The 22,142-nt window shown below is 37.4% G+C and overlaps 1 protein-coding gene and 1 long non-coding RNA gene across 4 annotated transcripts in view; one reads left to right on the top strand and one right to left on the bottom strand.

Moving 5' to 3' along the window:
- The first annotated feature begins 1,250 nt into the window (after window positions 1-1,250).
- On the top strand, window positions 1,251-19,316 carry LOC137047163 (uncharacterized). Its single transcript, XR_010899159.1, has 4 exons — window positions 1,251-1,388; window positions 7,822-7,895; window positions 16,088-16,205; window positions 19,184-19,316. It is a non-coding gene; the product is annotated as an uncharacterized lncRNA (long non-coding RNA).
- Window positions 8,068-22,142, bottom strand: part of shroom3 (shroom family member 3) — a 76,677-nt gene continuing 62,602 nt past the window's right edge. For 2 of the 3 annotated variants that reach the window (XM_067424755.1, XM_067424756.1), the window contains 6 exons: window positions 21,731-21,792; window positions 20,534-21,259; window positions 19,191-19,550; window positions 16,069-16,171; window positions 15,470-15,742; window positions 8,068-9,576 (listed from right to left, as the gene is read on the bottom strand). In XM_067424755.1, the coding sequence (XP_067280856.1) occupies window positions 9,241-9,576; window positions 15,470-15,742; window positions 16,069-16,171; window positions 19,191-19,550; window positions 20,534-21,259; window positions 21,731-21,792 (1,860 nt within the window). In that variant the 3' untranslated portion in view covers window positions 8,068-9,240. The remainder of the gene's footprint in view (window positions 9,577-15,469; window positions 15,743-16,068; window positions 16,172-19,190; window positions 19,551-20,533; window positions 21,260-21,730; window positions 21,793-22,142) is intronic. The other variant, XM_067424757.1, reaches the window with a different exon arrangement.

The raw sequence follows: 22,142 nt of genomic DNA, 5'->3' as shown, positions 1-22,142 counted from the left end.
CCATATTATGGCCAGTGTCAAGTGACCTGATTCTCTTTAAAGGGATTTCAAGAATAAAGGTGAATATAACAGAACTCCCACACCTCATTACCATTTAAACAATTTCATGACTTTCCCAGGCATTTGTGATGAACTTATTCCCCACCACTGACAGAAATGTATGGCTTCCTGTGTGTATAAGGCAGGGGGCTCTATTCACATCTTCTAAAAGAGTCCTACTTCTGTTCAAAACACAGATGAAGAAGAAGCAGAAACGACACCATTATGTAAGCATATGCACATTTAAAATAACGCAATTAGCTTAAAAATCAAAATGTTAATGAATGAAATGTTGACCTAGGGCTGTGTAGCTTTGGAGGCGTTGATGGACTTGATCTATTCCATCTGTGTTTTGATCATCTTTTTTTGAATCTGATCCAGATGTAATCCTTAAAAAAAAAAATGTTTTCTATATTACATGTTCATATGTTCAAAATATCACCAATTTTGTGCTGATTATAAAAATGCTGGCGGTGAAAAAATTATATTTTTTGTGCTTATAGTTGCAAAAAGCTATTTCTAATTGCTAAAATATTTTTAAGTACACCTAGAAACAGTTTCTGTCACTGCCCTTGGCTGAACAACTGGAATGTAAAACATTCAGAACATCATAAGAGCTTCATTTATGCGGCATACTTTTTGGTTTACACATCGGAGGGGAATATTTTCAATAGTATATTCAAGTGAAATCTGAATTTGAAATATGGCATATGATAACAAGTACACCATTCAGCAGAGATAGGCAGCAGTGAAGTTTTACTCTGCTTTTTCAAGTGTCTACACTTTTTTTTTTTTTTTTTTTAACAATCTCTAGTTTTTTTTCCTTTGGAAATTTGTTCACAAAATACTTAACATTCTGCACAGTATTGTGTACTTTTCACCACGTTTCATATTTAATAACATTTAATACTTAATTACATACAAAAATTAGTACTTTTAATGTAAGTATTGAAGGTAAAAAAAAAGTTGTCCCTCCGCCACTCAGGGGTCCTACTATGCCCTTTTACAAAGTCTTGATTTTGTTTTTGGGATTTACTTATGTTTTCATGCTTGATTAAAAAAATAAAACATAATTTTTTCATATTTTATATTATGTCAGCACCTCAAATTCTTGCTAGGTGCGGTTTATTTCCTGTTTCGATTAAGTCCCTCCTTCCGAAATAGGAAGTGAGTTTTGATTGGCACCGTTTAATTAGCACGTGTTCGGAAATGTAACCGCGGTCTCTTCTGCAGTGTAAATATTAATGATGGCGTCGATTTCAAATCATTTCGAGCTCGAGTCAGACCCTGACATGTAAACGAAGACGAGGATCGTCCAGAACGGATTTCATGCACAGACTTTCAGAGGGGTATGTTTTTGTAATTTCCTCATACATTATAGATACGCTATCCACCATTTAATCGTGATTTTTGTCGGAAAACTAGGAAATACAAACAGTAATCAATCACAAAGCCATGGCTTACCGTCTTACAAAAGCGAGAGTTTACAACAGCTACAGGAAACAGCTTTTATCCATAAAGGCAGCGGCTAGAAACGTTTGTAATGTTCAGGCACAGTGTTGAACGGGTTTCTCTAATGCTGCTCAAACAGGCATTGTCATCTATTTTTATAACTTTTTCTTAGTGCATATTCCCAGGGCGTAACATTATGACTTCTAAGATCCGCGCTGAGTCGGTCGTTGTAGGCCAGCTCTTGAAAAGTGAATTCTGTTAAAGAAATCTCCCTCTGGAGTGACTTTGAGCTTTGTAACCTTGTATATCTTTTATTTAAACTTTTTTTTATGTTCAAACAGCAACATTACATACCAAGTTGAAAAAGCCCCCCTTTAAATATAGGAAGTAATTTTGTTTACATGAGATGATATAGGTGCACATACAAATGTGAAAACCTGTTAGCTAAAGCTAACCTGTTAAAGCTGTTAAGCGATTTCTGAGACCCACTGTTAAAAGTTTAAATCAACAACTAAACAAACAATTTTCTGAATATTTGAATATCTTCTGAATGTCTCGTCTGTGTGTGGTGTGCTGAAAAAACAAATTGTGTTAGTAGATATTCCAGGGATAAGTCCAGCATCATGCCAAATCGTCAACAATTAAATCCAGCTAACTGAGTTAGAGATGTACGAAGAACAGACCCCCAATAGAAAAACAAAAGGTGTCGGATGGATCCAAAGAACACCAAAACACTCTCGCAGTCAAAATTTGAAAACCAAAGAAGTGCATCCATCCAGTATAATAGTAAACATATTTCAAACTTCGTTTTACCCCTAAGCAAAGAACAAAAAAATAATTTAGCCGTGAGTATATCAGGGCCTTTAGAGAGCAGGAAGGTTGAGGTTGTTTTTTTCTTTTCTTTGCTTGATCTGTAAGTAACTGGTTTTTGCTCTTTCACGGAACCAAGATATCGTTGAATCACAGCCAGTTCATTCATACTTGCACCAGCGGTTAGGGGTCGCCTGCCTGTGCTGCATTTCGTGCTCGTTTTTTTAGGGGCGGAGAAATGAAGGAGGGATGTGTTAACTTTTTTTTTGGGGGTGTTGATTTCAAACACCAAGAGTGGCCCTGTCCCAATTGGCGCACTTCATGTGCACTTTCGGTCTTGTGGATTTACAATGGCTGCTTCGTGCGTGTGTCCGTTAAAGGTGCCCTAGAATGAAAAATTGAATTAACCTTGCCATTGTGAAATAATAAGAGTTCAAGTACATGGACATCACATACTGTGAGTCTCAAACACCATTGCCTCCTACTTATGTAAATCTCATGAATCCAAAACACCAGGGAAAAAAAGTGCTTTTCAACGTAAATCCAAACGTGACGCAAGCGTACAGGATCATTTATATGAACGCCCCCAACATTTGCATCTGTCCAAACATGTTCATTGTCAGGCGGAACTGACGGAGCCGAATCATCAGTTAACAAGCTGCTCGCATGGACACACTTCATGTTCCAGGCTGTTCAGGAGACTTTTCTACCCTTCCCACAGATAAAAATTTCAACAGTCATGGTTGATGTTTATAATCAGATACCACAACAATTTAATTCAAGATCGTTCGTTTGTTCGGCCCATTTCAAGCAAGCTTCGCTCAGCGTCTTAAACTGAAGAAAGTGGCAATTACAACTGTATTCCTGCAAGCAGTAAGTAGTGATTTATCCACTTATTGACTGTTTAAAGGACAACTCCGGTGAGAAATGAACCTAGGTGTAATCAACAGATGGTTACCGAGTAGATCGTTCTCTGGGATGCGTTTTCATGAAAATCGAATGTAAAGAGTTTTATCTTTAAAAACAGATTAGCTTATAACACTAGTCTGTGGGGCACAGGGTAGTGAAATTAAATCGCTAGTTAATACGACTAACAAGGCTCAAAATAGCCTCACACTAACACGGCAGCATAATGAGGGTCCCTACATGCAAACCGAAGCATTGAGAACTTTGTAAGAGTACAAACAGTTTAATAAGAAGACACTTAATTAAACATAGTACATTACGCGTTCACGGACAGGCGCCATCTTGGAAAACAGTCTCGACTCATCGAGCCCGAGCGCTCTGCTAAGTGATGAACTGTGACTTGGAATCTCATATGGTCCGTTGTTTCCGGAAGATAGCACTGAACACAACAGAGAAAATAAATAAATAAAACTAAAAATGTCCATGTTATTACATTTCACAAACTTAATTCCTATCGACCAGCTCACTAAGAACAGCGCTCGTGGATTGATTTGTTGAGACTGTTTTCCTGTCCACCAAGCAGATAGAGCAACCATTACCATAGTATTTTACCCCTTACTATGGTAGTGAATGGTTGCTCCATCTGCTTGGTTACAAACATTCTTACAAATATCTGATTTTGTGCTCAGCAGAACAAAGAAACTCATACAGGTTTGGAACAACATGAGGGTAAATGACAGACTTTTCATTTTTGGGTTAACTATCCCTTTAAGAAGAACTGACTGGCTTGATGAGAAACTTTGCAACGAGTCAGCATCAATGGATATCTTCACACCCTGTTGGAGAAAGAAAGAGAAAAATGAATTAAAAAAAAAATTAAATTCTTTATACATTTTATCAATATTAAGAATTTACTTGCATATGTGACTAAACTAACGTTGCAAACAATTTTTTTTTTACTCTATATTGCAACGTAGGCCTAAATGGCTAGCTTTCTTTCTCTTACGCTGTTTAAAATTCGTCCCACTTGTGAGGACGATGAAATGATCACCATTTTATCATAGTATTCGTGGTTATCTCGTTCTCTTAACTTTACGGGACAATTTCACAAGTTGGAACACGAAAAATCACGTTCAACACAACCACGTAACCCTAAATAGCGTACATTATTTGGCCTACATTAAGTTACACGTTTGACATGTTTCAGTAAAAATGTTTCATGATTTATATGCTCGTATAGAAATCACCACAGCACCTTGGCCTATAGTTAATGAGAGAAAGTTTGTCTGACACAATAGCACACAACACGCTGAGATTAAATCAAAAACACATTATATAGTATTATAGTTTAAAACAAAATGATGTATTATTACTTAAACATGGTTAAAGACCACATTAACGTAACGTAAATCATTTATTCGATGACGAGTGAACTTGACGTAGACATCACTTAGGCCTAAATAATCCCTATTTCCCTTGGATATATTTACTTCTACTTCTAACATTAAATATCCACACAAGCCTAATATGTTCGACATATTGTCTGCAGTTTAATCATTAACACTTACCTGACGCGTGAACTGCACCCTCTAAATAGCTGCTGCTGCCTCTCGGTGAACCTCGCGAAGTCCTTTGATCTGTATTCTTCCACGGATTGAAATCAAACAAGTACTCCAGAGATCCTTCCGCGTAGTCAAACAAGCTCTTGTACATATTCATTAAAATTAGGCAGATTAAATGCCACAATTAACTACACATGTTCATGAATTATATATGTATATTAAATATGTAAGTGTTGTAGGATCCATCTTCTCATCATAATGCAGATAGGCCTACTATCATAAACAAAACATCGAAAATACATCTAATATCACAAATATTGTTCTGATATAGGCTATTATCAAATGTTTCTAACAGCCCATTTCAACAGCACAAACAAAAATCTATTTAGCATAGTAAAATATTGTGTTGTCCCTAGCCCACTTTTATAAAATGTTGACTGGATTTGCGTTTTTTAGTCCAGTCGACATTTGCAATTCTAAATGTTAACTGGATTTGAAAATATCAATTAATTTAATGTTTTTCAAATATATTTCTGCAGACTTAATATAATTAGTCTTCTTAACTAAGCACAAGCAAGAAAATTAGTTCAACATATATTTTTTTGCTCTTCCAACATTTTTATTAATTGGAGTTTTTAGAGTGTAGGGACAATTTCTATGGTTGTAAATGGACAATTTTTACCTTAAATAAGCCACATACCCTCTATATAGATATCAGAGAACAATTTAACATATTGTTTCAACTCATTCTAGGGCACCTTTAAGTCCACGATGGTGGACCAAATGGTGTCCCATTTGTCATTTTAGGTCTCAGAAGGGTGCTCGCGAGGTCGATATTTGCCCTCGATGCACACTTCTGCCGATTCCGCACTGGTGCGAGTTACGCAGCGGACTTCTTCCCAGAAGTTAAAGCGACATTGTCGTGAAAGTGCGGATTCAGAGGAAGACCGTGAGGGTTTAGGGTGCCGTTTGGGACAGGGCCAGTGTTTCTTAGAAATCGCTTACTGCATCTTTAATGCAGTTTTATTTTAACAGGTGGAATATATTAGCCTGGATGCCAGTCGAATTTAGCCCCGCCCACATCATTTGAGGTCGGGCAGTTTGGTCTGGACTCGATCCGTTGTGAAGCATCTATGCTCGAACCCGGGGCCTCATTTATAAAATGTTGCGTAGAGCAAACAGTTTCTAAGATAATTTCTCAAATGTGTGATTCCGAAAAACCGCACCTCTCTTTCACAATAAAAAAAATTGTAATTGTAATTACAAATTGTAAAATCTATCAATCACAAATGATCTTGAAATTGTGCGCAGCTGAATGGTTTCAGAGCTGTGCTTTGTAAACGCCCCTTCATTAATATCATTAGCATATGAAAGAGCACATTCAATGTCCACATTTTTACTTTTTAATTTTAATACTTTTAGCACGGCTGAAATCGGGGTCATGCTACATAATTTAACTTTTAATGCCGTGTAATTATGCTAACAGGGTTTTGAAAAAACAGGCAGGCTATATGTTTTATTTTGAACGGGTAGCCTAGGGTATTCTTTTAATTGATTTACTTGTACAGTTGGTTTTTTTCCAGGCTATTTTTTAAATGTTTGCTGCATGGTTAAGATACGCTAAAACTGTGTTAAGAAAAATAAACTGCTGGTTTAGTTTTATTTGAATACACTCTCAATAAAAATGTAAAATATTTAGCTTAAATGAGTAGAAAGTTCAAAAGAACAGTTTATCTGAAATAGAAACCTTTTGTAACATACCGTTCAAAAGTTTTGGGTCGGTAAGATTTTTTTCTTTTTTTTTTTTTGGGAAAGAAGTTTAAAGAATTAAACATATATATATATGATTAATTCTTTAAAGTTCTTTCCCAAAAAAAAAAAATATATATATATATATTCCGCAACAGTTAAGTGGCAGTAAAGACATTTATAATGTAAGATAAAAGTTCAAATAAATGCTGTTCTTTTAAACTTTATAATCATTAAATAATTTAGAAGAATGTTTCTTGAGCATCAAATCCTCATATTAGAATGATTTCTGAAGGATCATGTGACACTGAAGACTGGAGTAATGATGATAAAATCAGCTTTGATCACAGGAATAATTATTTAACTGTATATTCAAATAGAAAAGTTATTTTATATGGTCAAACTATTTCACAATATAACTGTTTTTGATCAAATAAATGCAGCCTTGGTGAGCAGAAGAGACTTTAAAAACATTTAAAAAATCTTGCCGTCCAAAACCTTTTCACTGTTAGTGTGTGTATTTATATATATATATATATATATATATATATATATATATATATATATATATATATATATATATATATATATAATATATAAACAGAATTTTATATATATATTTCTCCTTTCACAGAAGCGCTGCAGGTGCGTTATGTAAAAACATGTCCATGCTGATATTTGTACATGTACAAATTTTATTGACAATTGAATTATGATCATTTAATTAGAGTAGATCTATCTGTCAGGATAAATAACTATTATTAGGCACAATACTTATCCGAATTATAATATTTCTTTTTATTATACTATAATTATAATTGCTGTTGCTAAAACCTGCAGTACTCCGACGCTGCCACAAGGAAAAGTGCGTATGTCTGCTCAGACCTTGACGTGGCTGAGAGCATTTGTATAAATATGAACTTTGCGTACGCACATTCTAAGATCAAATCTCCTTTTATGAATGAGGCCCCAGAGCTGACTGGACCAATCAAATTGTCAGGGCTGGGACAGAAGATCCACAGTAACGTAATCGTCCACGTCAACAAAGAGCGCTCGGGTTGAATTTGGTCTAATCCTAAACACAGAACTTATTCGTATATGCATTCACCTTCACTATTTCTCTCAAAAATGATGTTTGTGTTGGTAAGTACTCCACGTATCCTTACATTCTTTTCACAACACCGGCAAAGATCGTTTGCACTCGTCATCTTTTTCTTCCTCCAGCGTGGTGCAGTTGAGTTCTGTTGACAACAATGCGTCGCTCATCATACATCACTTACTCCGTTACTCTGATTGGTTGTAGGTCTATCCAATTGAGTGCAGAGGCATTTTCTTTCCTGGTTCGGTTGAAAGTGAATGCATTCAGCCCAATGGTATGTGAGTATGATGACGTCAGGCTACGAGATATATAGCAGAAAAATAACTACTCATGGGAGGTGAGTTTCAATGTCAGGACTTGATCAATCATAAACCATCATAATTTTATTATTATTAAAATTAAATGACATAAGAAAATGGCAAATAATGCAACACCAAGGCAATGAGGTTGTATTTAAAAAATAGATTTATTTTGCTTTCCAATTGTGCTTTTTTTTTGCTTTTAAACAGTGTAAAGCATGGCTGAACCTTCTCCTCAGATTAGGCCCATCAAAAAAGCAAAAACAAAAATGGCATGTGTATCAGATCACAACAGCTCTCATACAAGAACAGTCCAATACAAACGCATGCATTATGAGCATCTACAGTTCGCTGCTACTGCGCTCTAAGTGTTTAGATACAGCTGTATGGGGTATGATACTGTGAATAAAGATGTTCTCCAAATAAAAAAACAGCCACAAATTCAAATAAAATATATTATTGACAAAACCAGTTGGGCGTGTGCATTGCGATCAAACCAGGAAATATAAATCCCTGAATGCAGCCGAGTTGTGAATAATATTTATTCAATATCAGTTTTAACGGACTTTTCGCTTCCTAATCTCTATTGAAAGCAAGTACTGATATTGTGTTCAAGTGCCAGTGAACCGTCTTTATTGTTTCTACTAATAATTGTCATGGTTTAGATATAATAGCACCTCTTAAAGCTGACCATAAACGCCCAAAAGCCACACAAACACCCTCACTAGTAATTTGCTTACAAAAATACTTGATCTATTGTTTTTAAACCATCTACACTTTAAAATCACGAGGGGATTGCTCGAGAGTATGTACAGCAACGTACAGATTACAAAATTGTTCCTAAACGTAAAATCATAAATATTTCGCTGTCGCATTTGACAACAGGAATTTCAAAGAATAGACTGTGTGTGCTCAACTGTTTCTTCTCTGTGACATCATAGTGGTTCATCTGTTCCAAAGTGCTCAGAAGTTACAGGGCTGGCAATGATTAGTGTTTCCGCCAATCACAACGATGCGTTTTGTGCCATTGAAATAGCATTGTGTTGTGCCTTGTGCTTCAGTGTTGTGCTATATGCTGTGTATGTAGTGTAAATGCATCTTGCATTTATTCAGTGGTGCAGTGTAGATGATGTCTCATGGGTAAAAACCGCAGTTATGGTCTTCCACACTCTGCGCTCAATTGTGCACATTTGAAAAAAAAAGTCGTCCTGTGCATCTCATTTCCTTCGTTTAAGGCACTCGTTTGTGTGCACTGCTTGTCGTCAGTGTCAAATATTCATATTCCTCCTCAGCTGCGAGTGGCATCTTTCAATGGTGGGCGGAGTCAGAGTGAGGTCACGGTGGTGGGACGTTGCAGGTGGGTGGAGTTAAAACAAGGGGCGGAGTCAATGTTCTTTGGGTGGTACTCAGGGGGGAGGGTCTCCTCCAGCCGCCTCACTTGCTCCTCCCCCTGGCGTATGAGCTCGTCCAGGTGGCGCTGTCGTATCAGCAGCGCGGGTTTGATGCGGATGTAGCGCTGGTAGTCGCGCAGCTGCGGGCGGCTCAGGTAACCAGCCAGAATATCCTGAACCACTCGCTCGCGCCGGTCCAGGTTTTCCTTCAGCTCACGAGCGTCTTCCTGTTGACTGCACAGCTGCTTCCGCTTCAGCTGCAGAGATTCCTACAGGGACACATCAACACAAACATTCAAAGTTTTGGCGTTAGTAAGATTTTAGAAGTAGAATGATTTCTGAAGGATCATGTCACACTGAAGACTGGAGTAATGATGCTGAAAATTCAGCTTTGATCATAGGAATAAATTACATTATAACATGCATTACAATAGAAAACTGTAGATTTTACATTGTAATATTTCACAATATACTGTATTTTTGATAAAATAATTGCAGCCTTGGTGAGCACTGCAGAAGACATTTTTAAATAATTATCTTTTAAATCCTTACAGACTCCAAATGTTTGAATGGTATAAGTATTTACAAATGTATGTGATGCTAGATAAAACATAATAATAGTAATAATTAATAATAAATGTTTCTATTTTAAAGGGTTAGTTCACCTTAAAATGAAAATGTGATGTTTATCTGCTGACCCCCAGGGTATCCAACATGTATGTGTGTTTGTTTCTTCAGTAGAACACAAATGAAGATTTTTAACTCCAACCGTTGCAGTCTGCCAGTCATAATGAATGTGAATGGGTAACAACTCTGAGAGTAAAAAAAAAACATGCTTAGACAACATGCACAAAATCCCTGCTGCTCATGACGACACATTGATGTCTTAAGACACGAACTGATCGGTTTCTGTGAGAAACTGAACAGCATTTATATTTTTACCTCATATCCAGACGAATCTCATCTAGTGTTTCCATCCGTGATTACTTCCGTCTGGTAAAGTCAAACTGGCGCTATCATGGATATATATTATGCAGATGCCTCACTTGGCCAATTTGCACAGGCGCTAATGAGGTATCTGTATATATCTATGATCACGCTGGTTTTGACCTTACCAGACGGAAGTAATCGCGGATGGGAACACTAGATGAGATTCGTCTGGATATAAGGGTTAAAAAAACAACATAAATACTGTTCAGTTTCTCACAGAAACCGATCGGTTCGTGTCTTAAGACATCAATGTGTCGTCACGAGCAGCAGGGTTTTTGTGCATGTTGTCTAAGCATGTTATTTTTTTTACTCTCATAGAGTTTTTACCCGTTCACATGCATTATGACCAGACTGCAGACTGCAACGGTTGGAGTTAAAAATCTTCATTTGTGTTCTACTGAAGAAACAAACACACTATCCCTCTAAAGTCTCCAAATCTGAGGTGGTCTTTATGTAGCTTTAAGGAATGACTAGTTACAGTCACTCTAGCAAACTTGGCAAAGCAGGATGTTTTAATGCTGGGTCGACTCTAATGTTTGTAGAAGCATGATATCGCAAACACTAGTGATGCCAAACACCTTTTTTCTGGAAACGCCTCCTAATAGAAACTAATATAACTGTTGTTTGTACAGTTACTGATGCTTGTCCAACAGGATCAACTGTATAATACAATAAATTAAACAAAAGCACAATCGAATGACTGTGAATTGAAGCGAAACTGTTCTGAAGACGTGGGAATTGCTCTGATATTAGTATGGAAGGTTTCTGAAATGCTAATGCATGTGCAATATCTAAAATATTACTGTCTGTATATTGAAACTACATTTAAAGCAGCATTCGTGTCATTCCAGTGGGTCATTCCTCAATAACAACTGCTAAAACGGGCTCATTCAAGGTGAAGCTAGTGCTCTCCGCTTGCTAGAAATGTGGAAATCTTTTGGTGAGCTAATAAAATATTAAAAGTCAAATCAATATTTTGCATGGTTATTTAATTATGCCATCCCGTATCGCGGATTTGTGCTCTCTCGTTTCATACAAACGCAGCTGTGGATATTTAGCTGATATTTTTTTTGTACTCTGTAATGGATTAGAAGATAAAGAGGTAAGATGATCTCAGATCAATCTCTTATTCCTATAATCATTTATATGCCATGCAATAAGTATTATGACTGTACCATATTCTGTCAACATTTACTCACCCTCATGTTGTTCCAAACCAGTATGAATTTCTTTCTTCTGCTGAACACAAAAGATATTTGGAAGAACGTTTGTAACCAAGCAGATCTCTGCAGCCATTGACTACCATAGTATTTTTCCCACTATTGCTGAGATCTGCTTGGTTACAAACATTCTTCTTTTATCTTTTACAAATATCTTCTTTTTTGTTCAGCAGATCAAAGAAATTCATACAGGTTTGGAACAACATGGGGGTGAGTAAATGACAATTAGCATTTTTGGGTGAACCATCCTTTTAAATTTATGTCTGGTAACTGGTATGTCATGGAAGCTTAAAATATTTTGACTCGGATATTTCATGTCTAATTATTTACTCATGTGGAAAGTATCCGTATAATAAGCAGGATAATGTCCATCGAGCCGGCTGTTACTGCAGAATAAACCCCTTGGGGCTGATCCAAGACCCTTCCTGATCAGCCTGTCTGGGTTTATATAATATATATATAGGCTAGCCGATAAAAACCGTCTGGATGTACATTATCCCTTATTTATGTCATGAGATATCAAACACAGTGTTATTATCATGAACCTTACCCTCGATAAACGATGATGTTAAGTTTCTGTGTAATTCACAGATAAGACTTTATCTCTGTCCTGAATCACTATCTTATGTAATGTCATGTTTTTTAATTAGCATTTTCCCTTCTCAATATGAAAAATTCGGGCGAGCAGTTATTTGGAAGAGCACTTTATTCAGAAAAAAATCAATGTTAAAGAAGTGTCTGGTTGGGAATTCAGGGTTTCCATGACAACGATGTACTAAACATTGGTAAATAAGACAAACAATACGTGTTTGTGTGTCATGTGACTGTGTCACTGTCACTGTGCGGACGTGAGTTTTTGTTGTAGATGTCTGTCTTTTTAAAAAAAAAAAAAAAAAAAAAAAAAAAAAAAAAATTGTGTATTGTGCTAATTAATTGAGATTTCTTACAGCTCTTACAGGTTTTTGGCCTTGTCTGTTCCGTTGCTTCTATTACTCTCCCCTTTTTTGTAAGTCGCTTTGGATAAAAGCGTCTGCTAAATGATTAAATGTAAATGTAAATGTAAATGTGATTGGCCCCCAGACTGTTATTTGTTTTGGTCAGTGGGAAGAAAATTAATCTGAATGAATTAATCTTAATAATCATACAGCCTTAATTATTTGAAATATTTGTACTTAAACTACTGTTCAAAAGTTTGGGTCAGTAAGAATGTTACAACTTACAGACTGGAGATAGAAAAGATGCAATAATTTGTTCAAAAGTGAGAGTAAAGACATTTATAATGAACTTTCCATTAAACAAAGTAGCATGAAACAAATGTATAATGATTTACACAAAAATATGAAGCAAAACTTCAACATAATCAGAAATATTTCTTGTGCAGCAAATCATCATATTAGAAGGATTTCTGAAGGATCATGTGAAAATTCAGCTTTGACCACACAAATTAATTACATTTTAACATTCCCATAGAAAACTTCTTTTAAACTGTAATAATATTTCACAGCATTACTGTTTTTGTTCAAATAGATGCTGTCATGGTGAGCAGAAGAGACAAAAACAAGAAATCATCTTACTGACCCAAACGTCAGTAAATATAACTATAAATCGTCACATGATTGTTTAAAATAAAGTAGTGTTAGTGATCAGAGAAAGCTTAAGTTTTTTTTTTGTTTTTTTAAATATATACTTTCGAAATGTACACTTTTATTTACACATTCATAAACAAACACATTAAAGGCGGGCGTACATGGTGCGATTTTTGCTGTCGTACGAACTCGCAGACGTTTTTTTTTCTCGGTAGATATCACGTGGACATCGTGGATGCTCGTATGGTCGCGGCTAGCAGCGTGAGAGGAAATTCAAGACGAGCCGAGCATGTTAAGAGCACCTTACGATCATTTTTAAACATGTTTAAAAAGTTTGGGGAGTCGGCCCGATTTTTACCAGCATATGACTGTCCCCTATCGACAAATCATGCACAAGCACATCACATAGGCTCAATCTATGAGTATTATTAGCTCAGTGGCTGCAAACATACAGCACACACACACACACACACACACACACACACACACACACACACACACACACACACACACACACTCTTTCTCTCCCTCTGGTGGTTTTGGTTGAAAGAAATGGCTACTGTTCTCTGCTTTTCAACAAATCATTTGCACACATTTTTTATTTATTTTTTGTATCTGAAGCTGTAGCAGCAACATTGAAAGCTCCGGTGTCTGTGTTTAACACGAAAACTCGGGTGATCGCGGTGCAAACAGACGTGCTGTGTACCAGCTGATTTGATGCGATAATCAAATTAAATGACTCGTAGCATCTGCAATATCTCACGATCTCCCGAGTGTCCGGATTCGCAGTGTACGCCCGCCTTAACACACCTTTTGATTAAAAATAGTGTTCCTAACAATCTCCGTACAAACACAGTTTATGTCAGTGATGCATTTGTCTCCCACAAGCATAGTATTTATGATGTTGTAATTTCCTTCAATGACCACTTTTTGTTGTTTTATACTTGTTTATGTAAAGCAGGAGAGGTAAAAGTAGATGTGTCAGACCGATTAGTGAAAAACCAGATCCTTGTTTGTTCTTTTTGAAATATTTGATGATTTTCACATCAGTCTGATCATTTAAGCACCACACATCAAACCCGTACTGCACATCGTTGCTACTGTACCTTTAAGACTTCTATGTGAACACTAGGGATGCAACAATACTGTTAGTCCACGGTTCAATACACACCTCGGTTTTTAACCACGGTTTTTCGGTTCGTTTTTTTGCTATTCTATTCTTAGGTGACAGGAACAGAAAAAGGTTATGGGGAAAATGTTTTTATTGCAATACTCGTTCTTTATTTTACTTAAAAGACTTGAAAGCCCTTACTTAAACATAACTTTACTTTAAAAAACCCTTGTACACATTCCCAGTGTATTGTATAATATAAAATATAAAGATTTACAGTGGCAGCTCTGAGATGTACAGTAGCATTTAAGTATGAAATTGAATGAATGAATGTAGGCTGTTTTTTTTATTAACATCATTTTAGAGGTGACCTGTTCCTTTAAGGACGGCGTGTTCACTAGGCTGCTGCTGTCAATTGAAGACCTGCTCACATCTCATATACAGACGCACGCGCTTTACCTCACTTTAGATGTCACTTTAGACAACTAGCTGTGTTCATACATGTGAACCTTGTGTGTATTTGACAGTATTAACGCAGTAAGACTGTCCAGTAATTACGTGTGTTTGAGAGACGTTTAGTGCGCGCGCTCAAAACAAAATACAAGCATAAGCACGCAAATGAAATGTTCAACCGGCAAGGCTTTAAAACGCGGGTAAACGTCCCCTTAACCTTAGTGCATATGATTGGATATTTGCTCATATCAGCGCGTAGACTCACAGGCACACTCAAACATAGCTGAAATAAACAGAGAGAAATGGAAATAATTAATTAAATGCAAAACCGGAAAAAACGCAATTCACCAGCGCGTATTGAACCGTGAGTGCCGTACCGAACGGTTCAATATTATATTGAGTATTGTGGCATCCCTAGTGAACACCATCTTTGCATATGAAATTAGCAATAATGAATAAGCATTATTGCTCATTTATTATGCAAACATAGCATTTACATAGAAGTCTTAAAGGTACAGTAGAAAAAATCCGAACATTTTAAAAAGATGGATGAAAATAATGAAATTGGTATTATACACTATTTTAAGGTGACAGTTACTTTCTCAAAGAAGTACTGAGTAATATTAATAAACTACATTTACTTGATACAATGGTTAGGGTTTTGTTTAGGGTTAGTTACTTGTAATTATGAATAATTTACTGTTATTACTATAGAAAGTTAATGTCTAACTGTCATCTTGAAACAAAGTGTTACCTAATATTATAGACAAAAACCCCCCTGATTTTCTGAAACACTCCTCACCCTCTCTTCTACACTCTCGTCGTCGTCGTCCAGCGCGCCGAGTGTGTTTTCCACGCGGGCGAGTCGAGCGCTCAGCGACAGCAGCAGGTTTACGATCTTCTCCAGGTCTCCGACGAACATGCGGTACTTCTCCCTCTCGTTGGGTTTGCAGCACTCCACTAAAGCTTCCATGCTGATGCCGAGAGCGCCGAATCGCTTCTGCTGCTCCATCAGCCCCTCTCTCTCCTCCTGCAGCGATCGGATGCTCACGTGCAGCGCCTGCAACAGCTCCACCTGCAGGATGGCAGATCATATTGCACCGTGAACAAACAGACGCTCTCAGATCACAGTTCTGGACCTCAGCCATTCAGCAAACGTCATCGGTTCAGGGAAATGAGGCTTGGCTTTGTGCAGTCACATTGTGCCCATTCTTGAGCCACTGCTCTCAATGAATACAATATAACTCCAGTATGAGAGTTTGAACTCAAGTGAGAGGCAATTTTTATCCGCTATATATTTTTTTGGTGTGTATATAAAATATACAATTTAATATGTATATTTAAAAAAACATTATACTTCAAAAACTATTTATGTTTTTAATTTATGAATGTGTATCTGACCTTCTTTTGATTCAAATAGGCTTCTTCGTCATCCAGATTGGTTTCCATTTTCCTTGGAACAGCCTGAGAGGGAGTATCTGGAGCACACGGATCATCTTGAGCCCTAATGGAGATCAAAGACACCAACAAAGACAAATGTTTGTCTTGCTCACACACAAACACACACATTAGTTTTACTCCCTGAATGTCCTATTTTTCAGATCCAGGGACAGAATGGCTAAAATCCACATTCCCCGTGTCAAACAGAGCACACGTAATTACACGTTTAGTTCAGTGGCACAACAGAGCAATCACACACACACACACACACACACACACACACACACACACACACACACACACACACCAATGGAGCAAATATATCACAGTCTGCACGTTTTATGAAGGTAAATTTAAGACCAATTATAGAAAATGTCAGGAGTAAATAGAAGGAAACTGCTTAAAAGTTTGAGATAAATCTTGTGAAAGTGATTTTATGATTAAAACAAGAACAAATGTGTTCATAAAAATCAACTTAATTAAAATGCAAGTAAAACTTTTTTTTTTTTTTTACACCCAAATGACAGATATTAGTTCTTGTTTACCACTTAATTTTGTTCAATTTCTCAGAAAACAAGACTTAATTTCTTCATACATTCAATTAAATGTATCTTGATTTAAGGACGTTGAGAATTTGCACCGGAAAACCTCTTTTTGCAATTAAATTTAAGGCCTTATGAAATCAGTTTTTCTGGACTCTGCTTTAATGGTTAAATTAAATTTAACTGACTTTCGTTCATTTTCAGAACACATATGAAGAGATTTTTAATGAAATTGGAAGATTTTATAGCAACTTCCACTTCTATAAGATCATAAAGAGAGCCTAAAATGAATCAAATTCAAGCAATTTATTCCACATTTGCTGGAGAGACTCGACTGCTTTATATGATGAGCAAAAGTCTTACGGGTTTGGAACAACACAAAGGGGGAGCAAATGATGACTGTTCATTTTTGGGTGAACTGTCCCTTTAAGTGTTCAGACCTACTTTTGATTTATTCATCCAAAATTTGACACATTCTGTGACATTCTGCATTATACACTACAATCAATTTTTATTTATATATTCTGCAATCCAGTCCATGCTGTCTGCATTGCAGAAATTATAGAGCTCTTATTTAATGCCATATTAAACTTAAGTCATTTTAAGGCCTTAAATTGTGGAAGGTCAAATTAAGATTTAAGACCTGCGGAAACCCTGAATCAGAAGGAAAACTTTTGTGTTTATAAGTGATAAATAAGGTTTTTAAGAACAGTTTACTCGGGTATTAACATGGTAGATATACACCCACAAAACATAATAGTACCACAATGTTGATGCTTGTTAATCAGATGCGTTTCCTAAAATGCAAGATTTTTTTGTTGTTGTTCTGAAAACATTATATTTAATGAGCCTGTCTGCAAAATTATGCAGTATTTCAAGGTAACACAAGTTTCTACATTTACCAGTGAGAAGTGGATGAGAAATGTGTGTTTCAGGATCAGCCACTAGATGTCAGTGTAATTCTGCACTGGTTAGCAGATCATCAAACACGCAGAGAGAGAGAGAGAGAGAGAGAGAGAGAGAGAGAGAGAGAGAGAGAGAGAGAGAGAGAGACTGACTGACTGACGGAGACAAATCTGACAAAATTCATCGTTTGTCTGGATATATGAGATAAGAGAGAATTTTTCAGTTTTATCTAGGAGTTACCATGTGTTTCAAATCATTACAAAAATACGATACCTTACAGATCAGTGTATTTATATTTAATTTGAGCACATGGAGTGCACATGATTACATTGAACATGTTTTTGTAGTGCCATTTGGCATTATGTTGGAGTACTCTGGAGCAATGATAGAACAATATGTATAGATAAACATCAGCCAGGCCTTTAGCTGTTTTTATTAATCTCCTTTTTCTTTCTATATTAAAATAATATTAAGCACATACATCAGACAGCCCAGCAGTATTTATTTAGATTTATTTACAATTGTAGTATGTATTAATATCTTGAACTAGCTTTCATTTTTCATTTTAGTTTAAGTGCATTTTTAAATCTTTTTCATTTGAAATATATTTTTTAAATTTCCATTTAGTACCTCAAATTTTCGTTACAATTACTGAAAACGAATTGTAATAGTTTTAATTTGTTAAAACGACCCTAGTAAATGTACCCTATGTTTTCATCTGATGTCATCTCTCTACTATAATAACGCTGCAGTCATTTTTTTGTAAGGCCGGGGACACACTGCAAGCGTGCCGTGAGCGTCTCTGCTGCGTCCGTTTTTATTTCAGCTCCCATGTTAACCGGTTAGAGCTTGCATACTGCCTGCGTCAGCCGCCCGGCTCATGCGCGGTCCGAGCCGCGCGGAAAACGCGTGCATGCTTCAAATAGAAGAGACACCTATTTTTCACGCGACACGCAAGCGTGTTGAAAGCGTTTCTAGGCAAAATAGCATAGGAAAAGATGGTTATATGCCATTTTGACACGAATACATATTAATACATGACATTTTCATGTTTGAAAGTCTGTAGGTTAACATAAATGCAGATATAGGCCTACTTGTAATAATAAAAAACAACATAATTATCGATTTTGAAATATTAAACCTGTCAATACAGAACGAAATATTCTGTAGCCTATTTTGCCATCAATACCATATATGTATGGTCAATAGGCTACTACCGACGTTGTCTTTGCTGTATCAATAGGCAATCTATTTATATTAAACATGAAGTATAGGGCTTCCCAGCAGCAGGAGCGCCGCGTCAGACACGCTTCTGGTGTGCAAAGACAGAGAAAACGCCAGGCAGCCGCCCCGCGGCTGACACGCGGCAGAAACGCCACGCTTGCAGTGTGTCTCCGGCCTAAGGAACGTGAGTGAATTATGCACTACATTCATGTAAATCATACAGAAGTGTTTCATTATCTTTAAAGCTCTATTGCATGATCTATTGTTGAGTTATCACAATAAAATGAGGTCGAGCGCTAATATAATGTGCTTTAAACAAAGAGCTCTAGTGTTTATCGGTCCTGTGAGCATGAAATCCACCTGATTATTGGGTAACGCAGGCTTTACCTCCACCATCTGTTCAGATCTCACCTGTGTCCCGAACGGCTGCTGCTCGTCCTGTGTGGAGACGGGAAGATGTCCTCCATCAGGTCCAGGGTGGTTTTGCCTGCCCAGGTGTCCAGGAGTGAGGTGAAGGATTTGTCGTGGCTCACCAGCTCTCGGGCTAAAGTCTCCACAAGCAGCTCGGCGTGTGTCCGCTCTCTTCGGGACAGCAGATGGTAGTCGGGTCCCAGGATCTCAGAGAAGTCCTCCTCTAGAGGAAGGCCGCTTGGGGACTGGGGTTGAGATGAAGCGCTGGGGTTCGAGGTGGACTGTGGGTCAGGGGTCACTGATAGAGCCGTGTGGTCATTTAATGATCGGTCAGGCAGCGGATGGACTGATGTATCAGCACTACGTCAGATGAGAGAAAATCACGTCACGTTAATGAGACTGATGGAATATTTGGGGTTCATTAAAAGTTAAGCTCAGTCGACAGCATCTGTGACAAATTAAATTTCAATTTTCTTTACAAAAAAGCAAACATTTGTTAGTGATACACTTAAATGGGACATATAATCACTATTTCAAGAGTATAGCCCCCAGACATGTTTTTTTATAAAAAATAAAATAAAATTAAAAGTGTGAGATTTTTACTTTAATCAATTTTATATATAAAAAAAAAACCGCTTTGTTTGCCTTTATTTAAAAGAACACTCCACCTTTTTTTTTTTTTCCCCCACAGGGTTTATTCAACTTCTTTCCTACATTTAGATGATATGTGTGCAAATGCATTTTTGTCTCAGTGCATCCATTAATTTAGTTTGGCAGGGTCGACACTAGCTTAGCTTAGCATAATGAATGGAATCCTATTTTGCCAGCTAGCATGTCCCGAGGAAAAGTGATCCAAAAGAAAAAAAAACCCACCTAATTAATTCTTGTCGCCTCTGTCTTCACAACAAGTACAAATATTGATTCAGATTAAGACTAGGCAATTTCCTCTGCAGAACTAAAAAAAATGCATGCACTGAGACAAATGCATTTGCCTACATATCTAAATGTAGGAAAGTTGAATAAGCCCTATTGTTAAAAATGTATTGTTCCTTTAAGAAAACAATGGATGTTGTAATTAATTTTGAGGTAATTATCATTATACTACAAATGCTGATTTAACCCAGATTATTCCTTTAAATGTGACTAGCATAATGTCTAAATTGGATGGAGACATTTGATGTTTTTGTAACAACATTCCTACCAAACTTTAACCTACATTGAAAAATCATGAAGGATATGATGCTTATAAAAACAATCGTGTTCAACCACGAGCTTTTCACCTAACAATATCTGACCGGTCTACATAAATGTGGTACCAAGACCGACAAGGAGTGCGTCTTTACCTGATGAGCTGTAATGGTCCTGGGTGCTGGAAAGCTTCCCTCAGACCCACATCCTCCTGGATTTGGGTTGTGAGAGGTGGAGGAGGTGGGAAGTCCTCTGTAATCTCAGTCTCTCTGATGGGCAGGGGTGGTGGTGGAGGAGAAGGTGGTGGTGGAGCTAAAAACACTTCATCATCATCTTGCGACACAGCTATACTCTGAACCACCTGAAGATTAGACTCTGAGATTCGAAGAGACAGGAGAGGCCTTGTTGGGGAGTCGGGGCTCTTGGGAAGGGTGGGTGGCTTTGAATCGGATGACCGTGTGAGTTGTGACCCCATGACCTCTGGGTGTGGAGGTGACGGAGTGGCCACCGGACACGGGAAGTCCTTCAGGGTGTCTTCAGAAGTGCTGGTGTCGCTGGAGTTTTGCCGCACCATTCCCAGTTCTCCGGACGGACTCTGCGGGCCAGTTTCGGGGAAAGCAATAGAATCCAGGTTGGGTTGACACAGACTGTCTGCGTTATGCCAGTCCAGGCTGTTGGAAGTGCCTGGCGAGGTGAAAGGGCAAGGAAGTCCCACAGACGCAGCTAGACTAGAAGCGCTTTGCGCTCTAGGCCGGTCTGAATGTCTCTGACGCTCTCGCCGCAACACAGGTGCGTTTTGCTGGACAGGTCCCTGGTTTAGCTGGTAACTCCTCTCCATACGTGCTGAACATGACTGTTTATGTCCCGTGCTCGCTAACACCCTATTAAAACAAATACATATGAAATAAAACATCTTGTTGCATCAAATTGTGCTTGTCAGATTAACAATACCAGTCATTTTTAAGTAAATGAAATGCAAATAATTTGTCCTTAAATGCCTGGTGGGAATTCCTGCATGGCTCAAAACAAACTCTAAAATAGCCGCAGTGGGCTCCTGTCACTGGCACTGACCAATTACGGGTGGGCCCTTAATTTAAGACCTTTTAAGGTTAAATATTTCCATAAAACTTTCAGTTTTGAACTTGGTAAGAAATTCTTGCTCTTTAAAGGACCGATCTACATAATACTTCTACACAGAAAAAAAAAAAAACATTATTCTTATCCAGTTTGGATAAGTTCAACAATTTATTTTATATGCATATATGGGACTCAAGGAATACAAAACTCAAGAGGCTCTATTTGTAGAGCAAAGGAAGTAAATGGTTTTTATGTATATATTTATACACACAAACCTGTTTTCAGAGGATTCCTTGGAGGAAACTCTAAACAACTGAACGTCTCTGGCTAAGAAGTCCTGGACAAAAAGAGAACAAAAGAACAAATAATGTTTTATTTGAGCAGGTGATGTACTGTAGCCCTTTCTGGTGGAGGTGACAACACAAAAATTTGTAAAATGTCATATACAAGGAACAGGAAGTTAATCATTATTTTATGGTGACCACAAGTTTAGAGAACGTTGGGACTTTCATGTTAATTTTAAACTCAAGCGCATGGCATGACTACTGATAAACTAAAATCCACTAATAAGAAGGCGACGGCATGACAGCATCCTCATAGCTGAACTGTCGTATTCAATTACTGCGAACAGATGCAGAGACTGTGACCTGAATGGTGTGCTTGGTTCTGATGATTTATTCGTGGCCA

Source organism: Pseudorasbora parva, chromosome 18, assembly GCF_024679245.1.
Source record: "Pseudorasbora parva isolate DD20220531a chromosome 18, ASM2467924v1, whole genome shotgun sequence".
Taxonomy (NCBI): Eukaryota; Metazoa; Chordata; class Actinopteri; order Cypriniformes; family Gobionidae; genus Pseudorasbora; species Pseudorasbora parva.
Note: the sequence above shows the minus strand (reverse complement) of the source record. Positions and strands in the feature narration are given on the sequence as shown.